The sequence below is a fragment of the Phyllostomus discolor genome, chromosome 7, assembly GCF_004126475.2.
Source record: "Phyllostomus discolor isolate MPI-MPIP mPhyDis1 chromosome 7, mPhyDis1.pri.v3, whole genome shotgun sequence".
NCBI classification, from domain to species: Eukaryota; Metazoa; Chordata; class Mammalia; order Chiroptera; family Phyllostomidae; genus Phyllostomus; species Phyllostomus discolor.
The window spans coordinates 28,751,439-28,778,030 of record NC_040909.2 but is presented as its reverse complement, the minus strand read 5'-3'; the positions used below and the strand labels follow the sequence as shown (position 1 = coordinate 28,778,030).

General features: G+C 39.0%; 1 protein-coding gene across 9 annotated transcripts in view; it reads right to left on the bottom strand.

Annotated features, from left to right (window-relative positions):
- Positions 1 to 26,592, bottom strand: part of NEK11 (NIMA related kinase 11) — a 216,287-nt gene that overhangs the window by 107,188 nt on the left and 82,507 nt on the right. For 5 of the 9 annotated variants that reach the window (XM_028518308.2, XM_036030651.1, XM_036030652.1 and 2 more), the window contains 7 exons: positions 14,512 to 14,661; positions 14,341 to 14,419; positions 12,453 to 12,538; positions 10,075 to 10,194; positions 7,416 to 7,509; positions 4,591 to 4,693; positions 2,678 to 2,797 (listed from right to left, as the gene is read on the bottom strand). In XM_028518308.2, the coding sequence (XP_028374109.1) occupies positions 2,678 to 2,797; positions 4,591 to 4,693; positions 7,416 to 7,509; positions 10,075 to 10,194; positions 12,453 to 12,538; positions 14,341 to 14,419; positions 14,512 to 14,661 (752 nt within the window). The remainder of the gene's footprint in view (positions 1 to 2,677; positions 2,798 to 4,590; positions 4,694 to 7,415; positions 7,510 to 10,074; positions 10,195 to 12,452; positions 12,539 to 14,340; positions 14,420 to 14,511; positions 14,662 to 26,592) is intronic. The other 4 variants (XM_036030649.1, XM_036030648.1, XM_028518310.2 and 1 more) reach the window with 1 other exon arrangement.

Sequence of the window (26,592 nt, the reverse complement as noted above, 5' to 3'; positions counted from 1 at the left end):
AAATCCTTATTTAAAGGAGTCATTTCTTTAATGTTCTAGTTGTGTGCTAGATTAAATAAGCTATCATCAACTAAATGTACATCAGATGTAAATAATGCCTCACCATGTCTTTTTTCTCTGCAACTAAACCCTTACATCCCAGAGGGAATTTTTCCATTCGACATCAAAGACTGATTAAATATTTGGTGTAGGAACTTAAAAATGACTGTGTAATTTTATTTTACATATATATGCAAGATAACAAACAAACAATAACTTCTCTGGGTGCTGAAAATTTGGAGTCAAGGTTTCTAACAGCCAAAAAGAATGGGGAAAATAATAACCACTTCATGGTTCATCACCAAATTAGTCTCATTTCTCAGAATTTCATGATTAAGCTATGTGATCACTAATCATCTTGTAGTTGCCCATCATTCTTTTAATCAATCACCTACCCAAAAGTTACATTTTCACAGTTCTAAGTCTCTCTTTTCAATTTAATATTTAAGAAAAAACAGAATTTAAAAATATGAATTTACAGAGAGGAGTAAATAAAGGAAATGTTCAAATATTTTACGAGGAAACTGGCCCAGCTAAGAGTACTGTGTGTTTTTGGACCTTACGGCTTATTATGGACATCTGAGTAGTGTCTCCTTATGGTCCATGCCCTGTGGCAGGGCTGTCTGAGGAGGAACTCGGCTACTATAGCTCACAATAATTATCCTAGAGACACACAAAGAATCTCTGCCTTATGAAAGTTCAATTACTTGACATGCTCGTGTTTCTTGCAAATCGATTGCTCCTACCTACCACCTCCAAAGACCTACACTCCGATGGAGATGGGAAGGGTGCTGCTCTGGTGAGCACTGGTCAGCAGGAGCTTTAGAGTGCCAGAGCAAATGACTTACTGTCTCTGGCTTCTCACCTATAAAATGAGTAATAAGTATTGTACTTTTGTCCTTGAGCCCAGAGGCTGGGTCCAGACTTCTGGATCCTATACTCTCCATTCCACACCTTGTTCAAGGGCTTCCTCTTTACAGACAGTGCTGGCCCCGCCCTCCTGCAGAGCAATAGATCATCGCTATCAGGTGCTAAACGCAGTGGCCTCTCAGTTTCATATTCTCAGAAGGAAAAGCTCATGGAATATTTCTATGCTTCCAAATTCTACTTGTGGAAAACAATAAATAATACATTAAAGAAATGCCCCCCAAAAAGTTTAAGATACAAATCCATCTGATACACATATTTGTTTGTCAGTGACATCATATTTGTTACCAGATGGCGGCCATTTTAAAAGTGGGCAAATGCTGACCTAAAGAGCACCCGGTGCCAGTTTCCTTACAGCTGCAGGAGGCCACACAAGCTCTAACAGCTCAGTTAGGAAGGCATCACATACAAATGTGGGCTGAGATGACCAGCCAAGCCAACTTTCACTACCTTCATTCTCATTTTAAGAAGAGAACTCAACTGCTGCCAGAGAGAGTGGCTATCCCACCATGCAGCCGTGAGGATACACTTCGCAGACCTCCAACTATAAGGATCACATTTGGCCAAGGGCCCAGCAGCCGCATTCTCTCAACAGCTACTGCGCCTCCCCATGAGCTACTGCAGCAGAGCTATGAAATCAGGCCTCTGATGGCTGACTTCGCTTAAGGATTGCCTGATGCCTTGGCTGCCTTTGTCTGCATAAGCAGACTAGAACACACCATCGAACCTCCTCTCTTTTTACTTGGAATAAAACTAGAGTCATGGCCTGATGGTTCTCTCAGCCTTCTGCAGCTCCATTCCTATCTCCTTTCATGCAAGCATTTCCCCTAATAATATCTTTGCATTTTTAGTCCCATCTTAGCACCGGCTTCTTAGAGGTGCAGACTAACATATCCTTCATTCATTTATTCATCCACTAATTCATTCATTCAAGAAATATTTATTGTCTATAATGTCCTGGCTCTTTGACCTAGGCACTGGGGAGAGAGGTGCAAGATTGAGAGAACCCCTACTTTCATAACTGTCCCCTTCAGAGTCATAAACTGCTTCGCTTTCCTCGGCTCTTACTGTGCTAGGCACTGAGCTCAGAGCACCTCACATGGGAGTCTCATTTGTTTTCCACAACCACCCTTGAAGGGGGCGTTATTTGTGTTTCATGGGTAAGCAGAGATTAAGTTGCCAGGAGCTTCCCTGATAGCCAGTTTTTTTTTACTCTAAAACCCATGTTTTCAATCATTAGGATATGATGTATCTCCCCTACTGGGCACCAGCTCTGAGCACATTTTTTTTCTGGCAATGATCACACATCCACATAGTTGATTTTTCAAAGCCTGATTTCATTTCTTCACTTGGAGTTTATGGGGACTGGGAACACCGTGTCCAGAAGAGGGAAATGGGGCTTCAGAGCATTCACAGTCCTACACTCTTCCAGAGTCAGGTTAATGACCCCATTATTTAACCCACGCAGAAAAGGTCCTTGGCTTGGTATGAGTTTCTAACTCAGCTTCACTAAGAAAATAGGAGTACAGACTAAGTCCTTGGTTTCTCTGCTTTTCATCCTGGCCACAGCCCTGCTCTGGCAAACAGATGGAAGGTGGTTACATACTTCTAGGGCTTCTCTCAGAGGCCAGCCAGGCCTCCTGCAGGACTAGTTACACCAACCCACATGTCAGCTGAAAGCACCCTTCTGAATGCTGATGCAAGCTCATACCATGATCTCCAAGGTCAATTATGGTGTCCTCTATACTTGACTCGAACACACCGAGGTCCAGGCCAGGAATGGGCTGAGACTCAGGCAGGTTCTCTGAAGTCGGGCCATCAGGTGCCTTGTGGAAGGTAATTAACAATTCATGACAAACATAAAAGTAAACAGGGCTGCCACAAATGAAACAATATTCTTATTTAGAAATATATTTGAAAGCAAAAGCCTACCTAATCTTCTTTCTTAAGCATGTTAACATTTTCAAACTTCAAGGCAGCAGCTTGGGATAAGAGATACTCCCTTGAATAAATGGGGCAAACCATTTTAACCTCCCCTGGCCTGTTTCAGGGCCGTGACTAGGGTGGGGCAAGTAGAATGCCCAGGGTGCATAACTGAAGGAGACACTGACTTTCAGGCTCATGTAAGAGCCAGATCGATCTGCAGCTGAGAACCAGAGCCTCCTTCAAATCTGCGCCCAGGGCATCACACTCACCTCCCCTCCCCCTAGTCCAGCCCTGCTCAGTTTCCTCATCTCAAAATTAGAGGCATGGATTTGGATGCCCTCCAGATTCTCGTATAGCTTTAAAAGTTCTATGATTTCATAAATTCAGATTTCCTGAAAAAGATCTAAGAGGCCACATGAAAAAAACTCATACTTCAAAAAAAAGTTAAATTTCTCAAACATATCAATAGGTATTTCAATAAATCATTTTGCTTTTTTTTAGTTGTGTGTGTGTGTTTACGACTTAGAGCTATGCTGAATTGACTCATTTTCCATGATGTGTGGCCTTCCTGGAGAACTTCCAAGAATGTCTTCTTATTAAAAAAGAAAGCAAAGTTTGAATGAATCTTAAATGAATAAATAAAAGCCGTGGTACACTGTGATGCTGTGTCTGTGAAAATACCGTCGTTAAATATTCTTGCGAAGCCCATTTGTTGTACTGTGTAATGACTGTTGCATGAGGTGAAACCGATCTCACACTCAAAGGACCAGTATCAGCACACAGAGAACTTTAAGAACAAGGAACAGAGACTGCATGAAATGTGTGCTTCAGAAATTACTGGGGGAAAAGTATGTGGACTCTCAATTGACTTTGATTTGCTGAGGTTCTCTTTGAAGAGAAGAGACAGCATTGTTATCATTGTTTCTCTCAGGAAGAAAAGGAGTTGATCTCCCTTTGATCTGCATTACTATCAATATTTCATGTATGGAGACCTGATTTGCTGTGCACTTTCCACAGACACCCACTTCTAATACCTTCACAACCGTATATGCCACAGGATAAGAAAAAAAAGGCTGGGCTTATTGTGTGTGTGATGGTATCTAGTTGTTTTCAAGCTACCATTCTTTAAGGAGACAGTGTCTAACATGATTCCACATTCAACTCTGCTTCAAGATTTCAAAGTCCAAACTCAGCCATGCAGAAAATGACTGCCCAAATAAAAGGCCCTGTCAGTTAGGGTCTGAAACACAAAACACGCCAGTCTCCTAAATGCCTCCAAGTTTTTTATAACATGTTTGAGAGGTGACACAGGCAGCCCATTCTCTCCCCTGATTCCACCTCCTACAACTGCTTTTGAAATATAAAGTGGTTTCCTTCAGCTGGCAGGAGAAAAGAAGCAGCCCCAAGAGATTAGGAAGACATTAAATCATAAATGTGTGGATGGGCAAAGATAGGAACATTTTCCTCTTCCTTCCTTTTCTTCTTTATCACACTTTTCTGTAGCACCTTGCATCAGATTAGTTCAATTTCTTTCTCATATTTTACCTTTTTCAGCTCAATAATACCTTTCCTTGAGTGTTTAAAACCCTTCAATCCTTGAGCAAAGTGTTCGGCTTCCCAGTTTTCTGCCTCCTTTGTTCTCTGAATGTCATTAAACCTGCCTCACTCCCGTGTCTGTGAACGTGATTAAACTTGCTCCTCCGCCTGGCCTCCTCTCTTCATCCTCCTCCTGAGGTGGACAAGGGAGCCTTCCCTCAGGTCGCTCCTCCTTCCCTTTCGTTCCCATTAAATGCTTTCTTTCCTAAAGAGATCGTGAGAAGGTCTATTCATCGGTGGCTTTTTCCTTCATCTGAAGGTGAACTGTTGCTTTCAAGTGCCCTGATTTCTGCCCATTACAGCCCTGGACCAGCAGCACGGGAGTCACTGGGAAGCTGCTTGCAGCTTGATGCAGCACCCCAGGTCCCCTCCAAAACCACCCCAATCAGAATCTGCATTTTCACAAGACAGACCAGAAGGTGATTTTGAAGTTTGAGAAGTGTTGCTATAAGCCATGAGAATTTGGAGGACGGCTAGTTAATTGTGGACCTGAGAGGTCAAAGAGGTTTTCCTGTGGAGAAGGTGACATTTGAAAGAGAGGAGGTGGGATGCTGTCAGCGGGCCAGAGGGAAATGCTTGATGTAATTGCTCAAAAGAGGACAAAAGACCAGGGGCAGGTGGTGAGCACGCTAAGAAACCCCTTCTGCAGAACTGAAACAGCTAGAAGAGGATATTATTTTCAAGAGCCACGTACCTGCCCCCATCATATGCAAACTTAAGAAACATGCTTCTGGAAAGTTCAGGGCCCAAGATGTTGGTGACACTAAATCTTAGAAGACCAAAGAATGAACTGACATCTCTGGGCAAGACAGCATCAGGCCCTTCCCCTCTTGCTCCCTGTGTTCCTTCCTGATGAAAAGGGGGTGGCATTGGAAAGAACTAGGTAGAAAACATGGAGTCGGGATTGCATAAAATCTTTGTGAAATCCTCTTTGGGTTGGGCCAAGATCTTTACTATCTCTCTGGCCTTGTGTTCTATGGGATAACATACAGCTAACAAAATCTGAGACTGCCTGCGTTATGGTCTCAGTCTTAAGTTACATGAAGAGCCCCCCAGTGACCCTGGTTTATAGGAAGGACAAAATTTAATGTAATGTAGTTGTTTAACATTGATAATAATCATGTCAGAAGTGAAAAAGAACACAAAAATGATTATTTTGAAGGGTCAATAAAGAAAAGTAAAAAAGTTACATAAATTATCTGACACTAAAATGTAAGATCATGCTTAAAACTATATTTTTATTTGCTATATGATAACTTTAGGGATAAAGAAAGTTTTTCATTTTAAAATTGGGGAAGCACTGGTTAATAGCACTATATAATATCAGGAATATAAGACTATAATTCAATATCTGTATATTCTAAAAATATTACCATATCTGTACTCCTAAATTTCTAATCTTAGGGGGTGAAATCACTTAGAAGCAGGGGTTCCTTGACATTTCAGGAAAAAAGTCCCATTTTCAATCAGCTGATTGAACAAGCAGTTTACACATAGTAACAAAAACAGAATTCTTACATCAGACTCCTTGTGAGGATCTGTGGGAATTTGCAGTTCTCAGACTCGGGAGGAAGAAAGCCAGCAGGCATAGGAAAGAAAACCCATCTTTACAAGTTATTTCAGGGCCTAGAAAGGGTCTGGGGAACTAGAGAAAGGCACTTAAGAGGTCAGAGCAGCATCAAGTGGTGGCATCAAGACCCTCCTCTAAGCAGGGATCCAGCACTACTGCTGACCGCATGCCTGTCAACAGGTCCCACAGCTGGCTTCAGTTAATGGAGTGGCAGTTTGGTAGAAAATGGGGGTGGGGAAAATGGCGGGTGGCATATCACCAACATCCCAAACTCTCTGCAAAGGGTCCAACAGAGGGAGACTCCTAAGGTCAAAAAAGGCTGGGTCCCCCTGCCTTTTCTGGTCCAATTTTGGTTTTAGAACTCTAAAGCACTCGCAACCACAAAGTAATTGAGAAAGGTGAAAAGCCTCTCAGAGGGAGGCAGAAAACAAGTGTTCCTGGGCTGTGCCTGGCTGAGAGTGAGCGCTGCTGGGTGCCCCTGCGCAGCCCAGGATTTGTAGCCCTGGGATCACCTGTCACAGCAGAATTAGCATCCTCAGACTGCAGGGACCATCCCCACAGCCTCAGGGGACTTGGCTCTTCCTGCCAAAGGAAAACATCTCCTTCAGATGCCATCTCCAATGGATGAGCAAACAGAATTTGAGACAATAAGGTTCTCCCTAAAAATGACTCTTTTCCAAGATGCTTTTACCAGAAGTGCTAGGAGCTGGTATTGGTGTCTATTGTTCAAATATGACCCTGAAGAAAGATGGCCTTAAGTATCAGCACCTATGCCAAGTTCAATTTTTAACCATTAAAAAAAACAGTATTTGCTATCCAGGGTGTTGGGACACAGAGGGCAGGCATTTGAAGTTCATTGCATGTGAATCTGCAACCCTATTTATCGGATATCCATGGTAATTCTTCAAAGTTTGGATGGGATTATTAACACAAGGAGTAATATGGATGGGAGACAAACTAAAAAGGTAAAGAATAAAAAAAATAAGGCAAAAAGAGAACAATGGACTAAAGAGAAAAACCAACAATAGCATGGCTGAAATTCAAAATTAGATATACACAAATTTGTTCTGCAAAGTCATACTTTTAACTCATCAATGGTTCACTCAGTGCGGATGATTCTGTAGGTCCTAGTATTTGTTGGACAAATCAGTGGCTCCACCTCTAAGCAGAGCTGCTTTGTGGTCATCAACTGTCGGCCTACATTCGAAAAGGAACATCTTCCCTGGAACTGGATGAAGTTGGTCTGGATGCTTTTCTTCCCTACCTTGTCCCTTTCCCTGACCAACTGGCCTCATGAATCTGAAAACATCTGAAGCCAGAAAAGGTGTTATGTAAAGTGTAAAATAAGAGTACTTACATGGAGTCCATCAACAGTTAGCTGCTGAAAGTTCTGAGATCTCGATTCTTGCATTCGTTTGTTATTTTCTTCATCTTTTTCTTCAATAAGCTTTCTGCAGATTTAAAACAAATGTAGAAAAATAGTTGCAATTTGCTGAAAACACATCTATATTATTTGGGTGTGATCCATTTCAACAGGCAAACTGGGGTGTTAGAAAGCCAGGCCAATGGGTCTTCCTCTTGTGAGGATGTGTGTGCAGTGCAGCCCCCACTGGATTCTCCTTTAAAGCGCACACAAGGATGCTCCAGCTCCTTTTTCTTCCTTAGAACCCCTAAAATACAGAAGAATACAGTGCTGATCCCTGTGTGTCCTCTGACTGTAATGATGGGGGGTGTCCCTGATGCCCAGCACAGTGTCCAGCACATATTAATAACTCAATAACTGCTTTTAGGGTAAAATAAACACATAAACAAGGAAATGCAGCAACATTTCAAAATTATGGAAAAGAATACGAGACTCAGTGTGGAGGGAAATTTTTCTCAGACACATTTTCTTTGTTTTCTCTACTACAGAAAAGTAGAATTTAATCTGCTACTAAACTGAAAGACAGATTTGAGTTCCTGCGATTGCTTGTATGCTGATTTATACTTAGATTTGTTTGAAAAGTCATTGAACATCCCTGTGGTCAAATTTTGTTGTCTATAAAATGGGTACATTATAATCCTTCTGACAACGGAGACCTTTTCTAGTTAAAACATGTGACCACTCTTGAATCCTAGAAATAACAATCAAAAACAATCCCGATTCAAGTCATTCATAAAATCAAGACCAGGCGTTATTTAAAAGGCATTGCCTTTAAACAAGAAAATATGAAATGTCATGTAGAAGATCTATATGACTTTCTTTTGTGTACAAAAATCAGAAAAAATAATTTGTAATATGGATGTATAATTAAATAGCAGCTTTAATCTGCTCCTAGTAGAGATGTAATTTTCCATTTACCCTCAACCAATGACATAAATCATGATAACCTGGATGTATTGCCATTTCCGAGGTGATATAAATAGATTTGGGATGTGAGTTGATTCAAGGGCTCGAACAATTTATGTGAATATGTTTTCTCAGTAAAAGCTACACTCAGTGGTGGTACTTTGCAGGAACCAACTTGCACTGGCTCCCACGAGAAGGCTGTGCACATTATCTCCCCAGCTGAACAGTCCACGATATCATACTGGTAGCTTAAAATTGGCCATAATGGGAGTCTTGCCACCGCAGAAATTGGCAAACAAATCAGCAGTCACTTCCCACCCTGACTCACCCAACGAGCTCAGAGGTGGTGGGTAAACATCTACCAGTACGCTACCACCTTTGAGCACTTTGAAGAAAGTCTTTTTCCACATTTATTAAAGAAAACATGTCTTAAGGGAAAACAGTCTCACAGATTCTTGTTGGTTCATCATTGACAGACCTAGGCAGGTCTAGGAGGAATGGAAGATCAACAGGCAGGAAACTACCGTGGGAAACTGCCTGCTGATCGTACCCAGGACAAACAGATGCCCGGGCTAAGACTGGGGTCTGGGGTCGGCCCTTGCAGCATAACAGGATGCAGCTTCAACCCGAGGCTGACCAGATGTGTCAAGAACAATGGTCAGCAGAAACAGCACCCAGCAGCCAGTTCTAGCCAGTCAGACCCTGACAGCCCAACCAGTTACCCTCAGCGGGTTTTTAAGCTTAAAAACCCTGCCTCAAGAACAACTGAGCGAATCTTAACCTCCCTTGGTTGGCTCCACTTCCTCTTATTGCCCACTAATAAACCCTGCTCCTTGGCTCGCTGTGTTTGTCTGGTTTCTTGAGTGACTCTGACCTAACAGTCATGATATTCATTACAAGTACAAGGATATGTCTAAATCATGTTTCAGATACATTGACAAGGTCACAAAATGAACATATTGGAGTTTCAGTTTTTTTTCTGTCTCCCTAGATCTTGGTTGGGGCTTCTAAGCTACCAAAACATTGGCAGTAGAAGAAAGAAGAAGAAAAATTAGGAAACTGGATAGCCTCCCAACTGAAGAATCAGTCTTGAGAAATTGGTATCCTAGGGCTTCTGAACGCCCCCTCTCCACGTCAATACTTGAATTACCAGGGGTGTTTCTCACCAGCGGCCCCGCCCTGAGCATGTGCATGTTTCGCAGGGCCTCACCAGACAGAACAGAGCTGTTTCCAAACTGCTTCCTAAGGCCAACAATTTCCTGCCAGCACCTTCTTCTCTCTGTGGACCAGCCAGGTCTCCCAGCAGAGGGGATGCAGCAAACACCCAGAGAATGAGGGCCAGGTCCTGAGGTCACCCTTTCCACCCTCACACTGGTTGAGAAGGTGTCAGCAACAGCAAGGTTCCATCTGGAGGCTGATGCCATTTTCACCACTAGTAACCACCCTGATAGGCAGGCCTCCTTTCCACACAAGACTGAAAGCCTAATGTGAATAATGCCTGCCATCCAGTCACCATCTAAGGCTCAATAACCATCTTTTGAGGGAACGAGTGACTGAATAAACAGAAACATGTATCATGAATATGTGCATGTTGTTTCCCTGTTTTGGCTCTGCTCTTCCTCAGTGAACTCCTTCAGAGCCCAGGGAAGCGGCTGAAGGGCTGGGGGCCTGAGGAAGGGCAGCTTACTTCAGCATCCTGGCTTTCTCGCCGGCCGCCTGGAGCTTCCTCGGCTGCATCATTTCCCTCAGTGTCATTTTCTGCACTTCAGAGAGTGCCTGCAGAGTCTGTAGGTGGATCCGTTTTTGCCTAGAGAAAATAAAAGATTCCCCACACAGAACACATCCCAGACATGCTCAGAAAAATTAAACAAATATTTTACAGAACTATCGTTACACTACTGAGGAGGGAAAAGCATCTCAAGACAGGCCAGGCAAAAACTAATAAAGTCTGGGTATGTAATGAGCCAACCAGGACTGTGGTTAATTGGCAATATTTTTCAAATTAGATTTTTATTTAAAAGCAAATTATGTACTTTCCAAATTTCTGCTCATTTCATTGCTTATAACTGACTTTCATAATGTAAGACAAATTAGGATTCTGGCTATTAAGAAGTAAATAGACAGGCAGACAAATTCGACCATGTGGATAGAACACAATCTTTGGAGATAGGCAGGGTGTGAATCTGATGTGCACTCTCATTCATTAGGTCTGCAGTCTTGGGCAAGTTACTGAACCTCTTTGAACCTCAGTTTCCTCATCCATAAAGAATGGGTTAAGAGTGAGTATTGTATGAGATAAGGTACAATGTCTGACACATAAAAAGTATCCCACACGAGGGCATTATTACAGCTAACATTTCTTATGTCTCATATTCTAAGCCTAACACAGTAGGTACTTTTGTGGCAGCACAGCATAGTGGTTCATTGTACCGGTTAGTAAGGTTCTCTGGGTTCGAATCTTATACGCCCGTGGAAAAGTCACTTAACATCTTTATAATCATTAAAAAATAAATAGTACCCACTTCATAGGTTTGTTGCGAGTTTAAATGAGTGAATTCATGAAAAATGCTCATAATATATGGTCATTACCCCCAAAGTGTTAGCCAACATTATGTAAAGAGCCTTTTTCTTTAAAGAAATGTGCTTACAGTAATCGTGTATTGAAAGGTCTACAACCACATTCTCGGTGACATTTGTTCCTGTGCCTGACTTGCCTAGGGCCCAATACTACAAGAAATGTGATGATGAAACTGTAATGACCATTTAGGCAGGTCCCATCCCTCCAGAACACTGTCCAGACCAGAGCCTCCAGGAGACGTGCAATTTCCAGAAATACACACCCCTTATTTTGTACGACCAAATAACTCTCCTTAAAGCATAGTCACAGATCTTGAAAAGTACAGTAATGATCTGAAGTCAATATATCATAATGTGAAATACCACCCAAGCAACTGGATTCTAGTGTACTTTAACTATGAATGGTGTTTCATAATTACAGTGCAAAATGATAACAAAAATCAGTCCAGCATTTAAAAAATAAGTTATCTACTACTCTCATGTCTCCAATAAAAAAGAACAAAATAAAATTAAGAATATCCAGGCTTTTTTGAAAAACCAGGCAAGGTTATAGGAGCATGCCTGAAATGTGTCCCACTGAGGTACAGTTTACTTTAACTGGAGATCGTGCATTAAACAAAGACTGAATATCTTTGATGGACCCATTTCCTCAGCTTAAAATGAGAAGATGGAAAACAAACAGCTGGACCGGGTATTAGGGAAGCGTATTCATGCTATTTGGCCATGAAGATCAGGCTATTGAGGGCCACTGTTCTCCCCCACTGCCTTGCGCAGCTCTGGGCAGGGGTTGCCATTCTCACTGGGCCCTTAGAAAACTAAACAGAGAGGGTCTTCACCCAAATGATAAACTCGGTCTTTGTAATTAGTGTCCCCTGCCCCAGAGCTGCTCAGCACACAGCCAGCACAGCCGTACCTGTCTGTTCTGAAGTTACCTCGTGTTCTGGGCTCTTGTAAGTTACAACACAGAAATTCTGTGAGGTGGGAGACAGAAGTTAGGCCAATAAATTATGGTTCTTCTGAAACACGCATTCTCCAGTTCTTAGATATATCTCAAGAAAGTGAACTTTGGCTTAGGATTTTCGATTGTTCCAGGACTGCACAATGCAGTCTTTTCAATAGATACCCTGACAGTTCCTGTTAAACAAACATGTGGAATCCATGTATGCTTAACATGGAAGGTGTGTTGGCACATGGACCACTAAATATTTGAGACACTAATCTCTCTACAAACTTACAAGGCAGCTGCAGAGCTCCCCTACAGATCTGCATGCTGTGCGGTGGTTTAAACATTTGTGATTTCAGTTTGCTTCACCTGAGGCAAAGGGCTTTGGAACACCAAGTTGCGGAAGTGCCTGCATTCCTTGGCAAGACACGTAAGTATGAGGATGCTCCACACAGTCAGCTTAGCACTAAGAGATTTTAAAAGACAAATGCACTTACTATTTATTTATGCTCAATGGGCTTTTTAAAAACAATGTAACTACTTACATGGCATTGATTATATGAGCAGCTTCCTTCTGACAATTCCAATTCTTGTCTTCTGGAGTCATTTCTGAGTATCTGCACATCAGGTGCTGAAAAAAAGGCTCCTCTTCAGGGAAGGAAGGGCATAAACCACACAGTGACTTTTCTAATTTGCACTATTACTGACTATATCTGGGAGTTTGAAACCAAAACCCACTGGTACCTATTTTTCCTTCTACAAAGGGTTACAAAACATTGCACGGTAGCTTATGCAACCAGATCCTGAGGGGTCAGGCTCCTGCCTACCTCTCCAAGTTCGTCTTGCACTTCCTGTTCCCTCATTCCCTGCTACCCAGGCAACAACAGGCCTTCTTTCAGCCCCAAGGTCACACAAGCTCTCTTCCCCTCTGGTTCTGTAGTGGACAAAGTCCACATCCCAGGACCAGAACTAGGGTGAGGTGAGTGAGGCATTCTGCATGGCTGGCTACTTCTCACCATGTCACTGGTGTCAAAATGTCTCCTATTCCTTCTGTGACCACCAAACCCCTCCCCCTCCCTTATTTCACAACATCCTATTTGCTTTCTTCCTAGTGCTCATGGGAACTTAAAATTACTTTACTTGCTTACTTTTCCTTGGTTACTGGGTTCTCTAACTAGCAGTCAAGCTTCCAAAAGACAGGAGCCATGTGAGGTCCTTGCATTCCCACACCCCCAGTGTCAGCACAGTGCCACGCACTCAGCTAATGAATGCACAGCAGCTCAGAGTCGTGTGTCCTGTGGATTGAGAGCTGGACTCTGATGAAAAGGCGTGCACATTTTTAAAGGGGAATGAAAGCTTTGCAGTCCTCTTAAAGATATTCATAACATTAAAGGAAATTTGCCTGAGGAATTTATATTGTAAAAGCCTAAGAAGTTTAAAAAACAAAACCAAAGCTCTAACTGGTGTAGCTTAGTTGGTTAGGAGTCAACCCACAAAGCGAAAGGTAGCTGGTTTGATTCCAGATCAGGTCACAGGCCAGGTCCCCCATCAGGGCGTGTGCGAGAGGCAACTGATCAATACTCCTCTCACATTGATGTTTCTCTCCCTCCCTCCCCCTCTCTCTAAGAATGAATAAATAAATCTTAAAACAACAACAACAATAACAACAAAACCTCCTGAGAGGGTACCATTTGATTATTTTCTTACCACCAGAGACAAATTCTCTACATCAAATTTTCCAATTTACAGAAAAACAAAATAAATTCACCTACTCAATAAAAAGTATTATTGAGATATGCCTGCACATAGTAGGGACCCAGTAAATATTTGATCAATGCAGTAAGGAATTTCCGAATTAACCTCTATGAAGAAAAATTAAAATACAGCAAAATATCTTCCTAAGGCAGTTTTGTTAATGTTTTATATGCAAAATAAAATTTTAATTTATCAGCCTAACCCTCCCTCTAATATGTGCTCAACTAGTTTGAAAAGGGAATGCATTATTTATTTTTTAATACTCAATAAAAAGTATTATTGAGACATATAATAAAGGAGTAGAATAGTATGGACTTAGTGAAAACCCAGATTTTGTTATAAGTAGTACCAGAGTAGGCCACACTCTGTCCTAGCAGGAATATATTTACAAAGCATTGCGGTAAGATCTGTAAGCCAAGAACCCTGAGGATGGGTGCTGAGTTTAGGCAGAAAATCCCAATCCTAACATCTCAGGCATCAGGGAACCAGAGTTCATGTACTTTCTTGTGCAAAGAGATTATCCCAACTATTAGTTTTCCTCAGTTTAAAAAAATATCCTGTCTCTCTGTTTTTACTGATTCTGAATGCATCTTATTCTCACAGTGTATCTTCTAGTCCTAGAACATAAATAAATGCCAATCATTACATGCTTCCCAGTATCCCTTTCATTTTAAATACCTGTAGTTGTTCATCAATGTAAGGGATTTTTAAAATTTCTATAGCAGATGGTCTCAGTGACGGATTCTTGTTCAACATGCTGTAATGTGTAAAAAGAATATTATTTTTCAGACAAACTAAAATTTAAGCACAATTTAAAACTGTTTCTGTGGTAATACATTATTTCCATACCGTTCCATGATGGCATTCAGTTCTCTTGGATATCTCTTAGGGAGAGAAGGAGTGTTGCCTTCAACAATTTTTAAAACAATGGACAAGAAACTGGAGCCAGGGAATGCATGATTCATGCAGCACATCTCATATAGAATGCATGCCAGAGACCTGAAGACAAAGTCAAAGAATTTAAATAAGGAGCAAATGTCCTCTTTGATCACCATACTAAACCTCAAACAGGCTAGGGCATTGGCTGTAAGGCACTAACATGCACTTCACTTGTTTGTTTAAAAGCCTCAGTTCCATAACGTTTGGCTCCATTGAATGCATGCTTACTAAAAAGAAAGAGGAAAGCACACAATCTAAGTTTGAATGGCCCCCTTTTGTCAAAGGAGATTAAACAAACCAATAGAGATATGCCTGCACATAGTAGGGACCCAATAAATATTTGATCAATGCAGTAAGGAATTTCTGAATTAACCTCTATGAACAAAAAATAAAATACAGCAAAATACCTTCCTAAGGCAGTTTTGTTAATGTTTTATATGTAAAATAAAATTTTAATTTATCAGCCTAACCCTCCCTCTAACATGTGCTCAACTATTTTGAAATGGGAATGCATTATTTATTTTTTCAATAAAATCCATTTGCAAGTAGGGTGGAAAAACAGTTACTTGCAGCTCACATGAAAATGTATAATTCTTTCTTCAGGGGTATGAAACAGGATATTAAAATTCTAGATCAGTCCAATGCTGATTTGTATTAACCATGCAAATCAGTAACTTCTAAACCAGCAGAATAATCCTTCAAATAATTCTATGTCATTAAAAAAACAAAGGGGAGAATTCCTGTCTGAACTTAGTATTAAGAAAGAACTGTACTTCTCCTGAATAACGGATTACTCTAAATCTTACGGGTATTTTGAATTATGTAACTGGCTAGGTTTCCCTTTTCATGTGACTTGCTTGAAAGATCAGAAATAAATTTACAATTGATCTTACGTAAGTTGTGTTTTATCTAACTTTTAACAATGTCCTACTTTCTCATAGAAGGAAAGGTATGGGTAAATACATACATGACTACTATCGTTTTAATCCTTTCGTGTGTGTTCACAGAAAGGTATATTTGTAAGAGAACATACACTGAAAATGTTTCTGTTGTAGTAAATAGTAGTACATTTTATTTACTATAATTTGGAAACTAAAAATTTCCAACTGATCAATACTTTACATATTACAAAGAACTTTCATATATATCTCAACAGAGCCTCATAATTTCAGTGATTTCCCATTTTATACATGAGAAAGTAGCTCAGGAAAATTAAATCACTTGACCAATTTCAAAAGGCATTTTTCTTTTCAAATTCTGGACTATTTCCATTACTGAATGCTAGAATAAAGAGGAATGTGAGGAGAAATGGTGTGATATTGACTAGAACACCAAGATCAATGTAAACATTATAAAATATGAACGTTATTTGAAGCTTACTAAATTTTGCATCCATCTGTAAGACTGTGAAATAGTGTCTGGTATAGTAACACATACTTAGATTTCTATACCAAAAAAAAAAACTTCTTTCAGTAAAGGTGAACTGAAGACATTTTTAGATAAACAGAGACAGAGAATTCATCGCCAGCAGGACAGCATGAAGACTATCTTAAAGGGGAGTGCTTCCAAAGGAAGAAAAATGGGCTCAGACAGACACAGGAGTACAAGAAGAAATGAAAAAAAAAAAAAAAAGAAAGAAAGAAAAAAAAGGAATGAAGAGCATTAGGAGAAATAACTTTGTGAATACGCATGTGTCAACATTAATCTAAAAAACAATATTAACAATATATTTCAGGGTTTGAAAATTATATAGAATAAAATTTCATGGAAAAATAATACAAAAGACCTAAGAATTAAAAACATAAATGGAATTCAAGTATTTTAAGGTCCTAACATTATTGAGAATGTTATAAAATTAATAGCTTTTACTAGGCTGTAATAAGTCAAGGATGTGTGTTATAATTCCTAGGGCTTATCACAAGAAGAATAGTAAAATAATGTATAACTGACAAGTGTATAGCTAATAACTGATTCTAGAGAGAAAAGAAAAAAATACAATTTTAAATCAAAAGAAAGCAAGAAAGGGGAGAAAAAACATAAAACAAGTGGTGTATATATAGAGAGCAAGGAATAAGATGACAAAAACACAGAATAATTATATTAAACATAAATGGACAATATTTCAATTAAAAAGACTATCGGGCTGGGTAAAAAATTACATATGCTCACAAAACAAACCTTAAACTAAAAACACAGAGCTGCTCATAGAAAAAGACAGATCATGCAAATGTTTATCAAAGTATCATGGGGTAGTTATACCAGTATCAGGCAAAGCAGGCTTAAGGGCAAGAACCACTACTAAAATTAAGATGGTGGATAATAATATAAAACCATCTTAAAACCCAATATGAGTGTGTGTGTGTGTGTGTGTGTGTGTGCGTGAAGCAAAAATTGGCAGAATAAAGAGAAAATATAGACAAATTCACAACCATAGAGAAAGACTTTGACATGCTTCTTTCAATATCTGATGGAATGCCTCTTTCAATATCTGGTAGAATAAGAGACCAAATAAATAAATATAGAGAAAATCCAAACACAATGACCAAAAGTGACTTAAATGAAAAATCAACATTAATGAATGCCATCAATGACAGAATTCATACTATTTTCAAGGTCACATAGAGAGCATTTTCCAAAACTGACCATAGTCAGGGTCACAGAGCAAGCCTTAACGGACTTTAAGGACTGAAAACTTCAAAGCATGTTCTCTGACCACAGTGAAATTAAGCTAGACATTACTAACAAAAAGAGAAAAAAACTTACAGAATCTTCAACTGCTTGAAAAACAACAAATACACATCTAAATAATCCATAGGTGAAATAAAAAATTCCAACAGAAGTTATAGCATTGTTAACTAAACACTAATAAAGGTATAAAATATTATCATATTACATGCAGCTAAAATAAATGATTATAACAAAGTTGAAAGTATTAAATGCATATATTAGCAAAGAAAAGGCTTTTAAATACCTGTTATTTCAGTCAGCTTGAGAAAACAGAAAAATAACAGAAAATCAAACCAAACATATTTTAAGGGAAGAAATTTTAAAAGGTGAAAATAATTGAAATAGAAACAGATAGACAATAAAAATAAAATCAGTAAAGACTATTAAATTTAATAGTCCTCTAGCAAGGCTGGTCAAGAGAACAAGAAAAAAAAGAACACGCAGATTACCAATAACAGGAACAGAAGAGTGTACAACAGTACAGAGTCTACCAGTATTAGAAAGTATTAAGATGACATTAAAAACATTCCTTTCCCCCAATAAAATGTGACAAATGAGGTAATGTGTACAGTCTATTGAGGGGCTTAAGGGGTGGAGGGATTGAGCAAAAAAGGAAAAAGGACTCATGGGCATGGACAAACCGTGTGCTGACTGCAGAGGAATGGGGAGGTGGTCTAAGGGGAACAAATGGTAATGGAAAGAATACAACAAAAATAAATTTAAAAATAAAATAAAATTACTAAAGACATTATATAGAAAAAGAATATAATTTACCAAACTTATATACAAGAAGAAATAGAAAATCTGCATAGTTTTGTATTTAGTAAATGGATAAGTAATTATTTAAAATAATAATTTAAAATAATAATTTAAAATAATAATTTAAAAGAGTTTTTAAAGCTCCAATCCCCCACCCATCCACACACACAAAAAGTCCAGAGCCAGATGGTTTTACTGGCAAATTCTTCTAAACATTTAAGAAATCAAGAATACCAGTCTTAATCAATCTCTTCCTTTTATAAAGTAAGCATAATTTTGATACTAAAATATAACAAGAACATTACAGAAAAGGAAAATTATAGGCAACTTTTTTTGGAACATAGATCCAAAAAATCCAAATACACATGCACACACATTATAAGTAGAATATGATATACCAAGTGTATTTTATTTAAAGAATAACGGGTTGAATTAGTATTTGAAAATCAATCAATGGAAAGTACCTCATTATAGAAGGAAAAAATTCTATCATCTTCACTGAAGCAGAAGAAAGCACTTGATAAAATTCAAAACCCATTTGTGTTTTTAAACAGAAGAAAGCTCTTGTTAGCCATTGGGAATGGAAGGAAACTTCCTTAATTGGGTTTTTTAAAGCTATAAAAACATAGCAAATATTATGCTTATTGGTAAAATATTCATAATTTATATTTTTATTTTAAAATCAAGAACAAGATAAGGATGGTTACTACTGCCACTTCTACTGAATATGATAATGAAGTTGCTACCTAGAACAATGAGGCCAGAAAATGTTCAAAAATACATATAAAGAACAGAAAAGAAACATACTGTCATTAAGCATTTCAATATAATTTTATACATAAAAGATCATTTCTATAAGCCTGCAACAAACACATTTTTAAAATAAAATTTAAAATGTTATTTACATTAATGTCACACAACATCAAATATCTGGTAACAAATCCAATGGAAGGCATGCAAGACCCTACACCATAAACCACAATACGTTGCTAAGAGGTATAAAAGAAGACCTAAAAAATGAATGGGGTGGAGGGATACATCTACATGCATAAGTTGGAAGATTCACTATTATGAAGAAGTCAATTTTTTCCAAAATGATTAGATAGACCTAATACAAGATAACTCAAAATACTAGCAGACTTCTTTTTGCAGGAATTGACAGGCTGATTCTAAACTTTATCTGGAAATCCAAAGGGACAAGGATAGCCAGTGTAACTGAAGAACTAGTTTGGAGGTCTTCTATAACCAAACCACAAGATTTATTATAAAGGTATATCACTCCTGAAAGTGTGATATTGGCAAAGAAGAAAAACTAGACCAATGGTACAAAACAGAGGGCTCAAAAACAGATCCACACATGTTCAATCACTTGATTCAAACAAAGGTAAACTAAACTGTGGTGAAAAAAAAATATGGTATCTTTAGCAAATTATGCTGGGCCAATTGAATATCCATGTAGGAAATCATGTATGTGGACGTATCGCACAGAGTACACATGCACAGAAATCAATTATAGGTGCTCTAACTGAGAAAAATAAAATCATAGAGCTTTTAAAAGAAAGAAAAGACTGTCTTCCTGATCTTGGGAAAGGCAATGAACTCATAAAATAAACTTAAAATTAAGGATTTCTACTCATGAAAAGACTCCCTCCAGAAAGTGAAAAGGAAGATCTGAGTGAGAGAAGACAGTTCAAATATTCATCAATTACCAGTATGCAGAATATATAAAAAAATTGATAGTTAATAAAACTACCACAAATCAATAACAACGAGGAGAGAATTCAATAGAAGAAATGGACAAAACACTTGAAGAGACACTAAATTGTCCTGAATCATGCGAAGATGTTTATCATTTTCGTCATCACAGAAATGAAAATTAAAACCACAGTGCAGGAGCACTACATACTCAACAGAATGGCTAAAATGAAAAAAAAAATCAGACAAGATTGGGTATGTTTGGGGTGGTATGGCTGTAGATTGTTTAAAAAGACAATATCAAGTCAATATTTGTTATACTATAAAATTTTTTCTTAAAAACAAGAGAGGGGGAGTATAATATATTACAAGTAAAATATAATCATTACATTGAAACAAATACTTTTACCAGTGTGGATACATATAAAGCATCTGAGTGCTATAAACTGCTCCAATATAGGTACTTATTTCTCCAAAGAGAGTTTAATTCGAACCTCAAGAATATTTTCTCATACTGTCAAAATAGTAGACCTGCAAGGGACTATCAAGATTTGCTAATTCCAAAGTCTCCTGGTATCAATGAGAAAACCAAAACGCAGAAAGAGAAACAAATTTGCCCAGAAAGGTGCCAAGTTAGTTCAGCTTGTTAGTTATTGGCATTAGTTTTCATTTAATGTTTCTTTAAATTTTTTCCTAAAAAATTTACGTTGGCTACACCTGCTATGTAGTCTAATGTCCATGTAATAATTTGAACACTGAAAAAAAGAAAAACTCACAGTTCCAAGTATAGAAGGCTCTCCATGTGTCAGTCCCCACACACTCTCTTCTGAGGATTTAATTCAGCCCCATGGGCTCAGTCTCTTTTGGGACTTGGGTTAGAAGCTGAACAAAGCTGGACTATCTCTCCTGGCTCTGATAGGTCTGAAGGGTTAATTATTGCATGGGAGCAATAATCCCAGACTCGTGACATTTCGAGTTGTCTTGGCAGCAGAGTATTACATTGTCTTACCAATAATACAAATGATAATAATAACTTTAATAATACTTTTATAATAAAGAAAACGATAGCTAAAATTATAAGTGTTTACTATAAGCCAGCCCCTGTTCTATATTCGTTACATATTTTAAACTCATTTAAGCATCCTCATAAGAAACCCAATGGAACAGGAACTATGATCGTCATTCTCATTTTCAGTTGAGGAAACAGTAAGATTAGGTAAATGGTTCACGGGTCTATACGAAGTAGGTGGTGGAGCGAGGATTCCAACACGGGCTCTCTGGGCTCTAGAGCCCTAAACTCTATGCTGCCCCACCTCTCCGTGCTGTGCCAATGAAAGCATTCCTGATCATGAAGGACTGTCTTGAGTTGGAAATCATGATTAACCCTGATGAAGCCTTTCAAGAAGGGCTGAGTTCCCAAGCCTACCTCAGCTCCTATCTGGGGCCATAATACACCTCCAAGGATAGCTGGGGCCTGAGACAAGCCATGCAGGGCATCAGCCATGGCGAGTATAAGGCACACAGAAAATGAGACCCTCTGCGGCAAAACCATAGGAAGGCAGGCAAGTTTGGTGTTAGTTTTTCTGTTGCTTGGCAGGGAGAGGGGGTTGGTTAGTGGTCTATTAAGCACGGTGAGTTGATCACAGAGTCAAACCCTGGTTTTCTGAAGACATAACTCTACTTGAGCCATATCTGATGAATATACAGTTGACCCTGGAACAACTCGGGGGTTGGGATTGTATGTAGTCAAGTATCTGTGTATAATCTGGACTCCCCTCCAAAACTTACATAGTAGTTAAGTAACTACAGTTAGTAGTTAAGTAACCTACTGTTGACTAGAAGGCTTACTGATAACATAAACACTTGATTGATACACTGTGTATGTTAAATGTATTATATACTGTGTTCTTACAATAAGGTAAGCTACAGAAGAGAAGATGTTATTAATAAAATCATAAGGAAGAGAAAATACCTATTTATTGAAAAAAATCCACATATAAGGGAACCTGTGCTGGTCAAACCCATGTTGTTCAAGTGTCAACTGTATCAAGATTTTTTTAATGTGAAATTATCTGGCCAAACAGATGATGGAAAAACTAAAGGCTAGCTCAGTAATCATTACTGATAAAAGACCCCTTGCAACTGCAGTGAAGGATGCTGCTTTCCATTTACCCATTTCACTTTGGTCAGTGATATTTACTTGCTCTTGAGCACATGTTGGAAGAAAGACTTCATTTATCAGCCAGTGACTTATGGAAAGGGACCTGCTATGGTCTCAGTGCACCTGCCAGGAGGGGATACCCATAACTAAAATGTGGGACATCCTGATTACAGAAACTATCATGACATTTGGGAGAAAGATTTTTATTACCCTGTTACCAGTTTTAAAATCTGTCTACTATATACACTTTCATTCTACTAACTACACATCTATATACCTATGGTTTTTATTTTCTCCAATTTCCAACCAGACATTTCTATATGAAAATTATATCATCTCAAACTCATCACTTCCATCCCTGTTCAAGATTTTGTCTTATTTGACTCCCAGATCTTAAATATGGCAATGTGAAAACAAGGAAAGGGGCTGGAGAGGGGAGTTGAGAAAGTGAGAGGGGCATTTGCTTAGAAGTCCATGATCTGCATTCTTTCCTTTTTCCAGAATACAGCCAACTGTGAAGCAAGCAAATACCCGCCCCCCCCCCCCCCGAGGGAGTGAACGCAGCTACAAGAGGGAGGGCTGGGATCAGGTGCACGTGGAGTGCATCACATTTGAACTCTGTAAACTTGCCATCTGTTCAAGTCCACCAGAACTGCCCAAAGGATTTCTGAAGCACGGGCTGATAATGAATTGCAAATGTAACTCAAACTTTTTGTCTTGTCTCAAAATAGCTAAATTTACCCTTTGAAATCTGCTCAGACTCTACAAAGAGAAGCCTACCCCACAGCGATGCATGACTCTGGTGGTTGGGAAAGCTATACAGATCTTTTAAGTAATACATATTTTTATTTGGTGTAATCTAGGGTCATCCTGATATCCATCTAGAGGAGAGTACACATAATTTAAGCAGTTGAATAAATAGAAAGTAAGGGCAAGTTAATATAGGACTGGTGAGTTTTGCTTTAGTGTGTGTCATTCTAAATAAAGTCTTTACTTAAGTGAAATTGAGTCTCAACATAAAGTGCATCTAAATGTAATGAAAGACATTGGGTTGCTTGAACTAATATTTAAGGAGCAATATTACATAGCAACAGTTATTAAGGGCCTACCATGTTCCAGAACCTCTATCAGTTTTTCCCAAGCTTTAATGTACATACAAATCATATGGAAATTTTGTTAAAATGCTGACCCTGGCCCTGGCTGGTGTAGCTCAGTGGACTGAGCGCAGCCTGCGAGCCAAAGGGTTGCTGGTTTGATTCCCAGTCAGGGCACATGCCTGGGTTTCGGGCCAGGTCCCCAGTAGGGGGCACACGAGAGGCAACCACACACTGATGTTTCTCTCCTTCTCTCTCTCCTTCCCTTCCCCTCTGTCTAAAAATAAATAAATAAAATCTTTTTAAAAACCCTGTTAATTAAAAAAAATGCTGACTCTGAGTATTTTGGGGAAAATGGTGGTACATTGAAAGTGTTGTTTCTGCATCTTTCTTGAATCTCCAAGTAAAACAGAGAGAACAGCTAGAAAGTAAAACCAAAAACCATGGCCAACATTTTCAATAAATTTAGATGACAATGTGTCTCCTCAGACCTCAAAATACAAGCAAGCAAAGACAATCCACAATCACCTGTACAGTATCAGCATCTGTGTGAGAAGCAGCAGAAGGAATCAATGAAGGGGTTAAAGGGCCTAAGAACAGAAGAGCCCTAAATACCAAAACATACTCACTGAAAAGCACAGTGGGCCAGTCTAAGAACAGCAGCTGAAACGGGTTGAGGACCTGCCCAATCCAAAGGCTGGGTTAATGCAAGAAAACCCCAGGGTGAGGCCTGAAGGGGCTGGAACAATTCTATATGCAATAATTAGTAGCTGCATGTGCCCAAAATAGCACTGGAAATGTGGCAAGTGCACCTGAGGAACCAAATTTTTTAAATATTTAAAAGGAAATGTAAATGCTCTACTTCCACCATATCATCCCAACATACTATCCTGCTTTGGGGTAAATCCATAAATTTTTGGAAACCAGTCTGGGTGAATTTCATCCTGCTCTTACCAGCTCTTCCTAATTACTTCTTCCACAACTGAGCTTTACAATATTTGAAGGCAGATCATCTCTTCTCCCTCCCTGGCAGTGGTCCCATGCCCTCCATACCGTAAGAACTCGGCCAATGAAAGATCTGAAGACAGGACCAACACTGGGGAGGAAGGGGAAATGAGATCACAGGGTGGCAGAGGAGAAAGCAAAAGGGAATGGGTTTTGGGGTTTTTTTGCATCTTTAGATATTCTTGGGGTCATACTCACAGATTCCAAGTGAAACATAAAGTTTGGGAAATGAACATGGGTGATGTTCGCAGCTGGGATGTGGGGGAGTGAGTTGGCAGTGAAAACTGTGATCAAAGCCTCCTTCTCTTTCTGATTATTATTTGCTCAGGCACTCCATAAAGGCTGGGTACTGAAACAGTCTCCACTGTTCCACACTTTGACTGAATGGCTGTACTCCGAGGGCTTTACTCATCTTTGATAGTCTCCACAGGTTCCTTTAAGGGGGACAGAGCGTCAGAAGTAGTAGAGTGTGTGAAATTAATAGAGGCCTCCCTCTCTCCCTTCTGTACTCTCCACCAACATCTTCCTCCAGTCCGTTTTGTTTACTCCACCGTTGGCTTTTGGAAAAAGAAAAGAATGCAGATCATAGACTCCTAAGCGAAATACCCCTCTCACTTATTTTTTCCAACTCCCCAAAGGGTTAACAGATTACAGAAGGAAGATAAGATTATATAGGAGCAAATGTTAACAGATGAAAATATAACTAGTATTATATTTAAGCATTATAAATATAACATGTACTGCTATTAGTGCTAGAGCAAAACACCTATCAATTATTCACAAGTTTATCTAATCCTAAGAAAATTTTCCACATAAACAGATGCTACCTACTGAGATTCAGAGAAAAATTCTCAACCCCATCTAATCCAATGTTTCTAAGAGTGTCTCCCAAATATTACTCATCACGCTTATGTGTCTGCCACTATAATTAATAGTTCTCTGCTATTCTTCGCATTTTAGGTTTAGCTGTAGGAAATTCATCACCAGATAAGATTTTTTTTAATTTGGATATAACCAAGGGAACTTCTAAATTCATAATATGTGGTTATTGGAGTCAGGATGACAATAAATGGTTAGCTTGTACATGCTGAATAGCCAGTAATTTCCATAAAGAGAGCTAACCTAAAGTTTTCAAAAAACATATTAAAATTCTCCTGCATTTTTATATTTGGGAGGTTTTGGCTTTTTAAGTTTTGCCTTAGATATCATTTTTGCAAGCCTAAAATATTAGAGCAATACTGTGATATTCCTATAATTCCTTTTTTTTTTTAGTTTATTTTATACTTTTTAGAGACAGGGGAAGGGAAGGAGAAAGAGAGAGAGAAAGAAACACCATTGTTAGAGAGAAACATCGACTGACTCTCTTCTGTACGTGCCCTGACCTGGGACAGAACATGCAACCCAGGGATGTGGCCTGACTGGGAACTGAGCTGGTAACCTTTCAGTTTGCAGGATGATGCCCAACCAACTGAGCCACATCAGCCAGGCCTCTTATAATTCTTTACACAGTACCAGGAGAAGTTTTCTTTGTTTTTGTTTTTAAAAAGAAGGCACACAACTGGGACAAAAAGACTGTATGCTGTACTCTTCCCTCTGTGTGTTCTGGTGCCCAAGTTTCCTAGGAGATACGTATCTGATCGGGCAAGGAAATATAGATAAATGTCAGCATGAGCCAGCTTTCTTGCTACATGTTATCACAAAAGCTTAAATGATCAGCTTCATAAATTAATTTACTCTCAATTCAAATGACATGATATAACATCATTCTGATATCATGTCATCTTAAATCATGAAAAAATTATTATCTATTTTTAAATGTCTATATAATAAAAAATACTAAGTATGAAGAAAGATATAGGTATATAACTCAAATTCAATCCAAAGCCCAAGAATGGTTTTCTCAGTCTGCAGAAATGTACCCCAAAAAGAGCAATAAGACAGCCCCCAAGGGTCAGGAATCCTATCAGTTTTGATTTTACACCCCAAGGCCTTTACACTGTCACTGGCAAATAGTAGATGCTCAATAAAGCAAAATTAAAAAAAAAAAAACAAACCCACCTCATTCCTCTAAACATATCTTTGTGTTTTGGTCTATTTTTGATAATGTTGTTGCTATTTGTTTTGGAAGGGCTAGGAGAAGGTTGTGATAAAGAAAAAAACTGTAGGTTAGCTGGAAAAGACCATCCAGACAGTAACAAGGGAAAAAACCCACTGAAGAACCTAGGAATCGCTAATCACCAGTGTGAACGGAAAAGACAGGGTGGACGGCATCTGCCACCGCCTGACCAAGTCTCAGCAGTGTTCTCGCTCACTCGGGCCTCCGTTTCCCTAACCAGAGAACGTGTAACATTCTCCTTTATGCTCTTTAGAGGAACAAATGGGACGCAATCTTTCTCACGGCTCATCTTTGAAAGCTCAGAACTAATTAAGTTGATTTTCATATAATGACTATTTACTTAATTAGCAAGCTCTCAGCCAGTTTGTCCTTTCCAGTCTTAACTAGCTCAACATTATGTAAGTTTCCTCTTCAAAGGAAAATAAATTTTCACC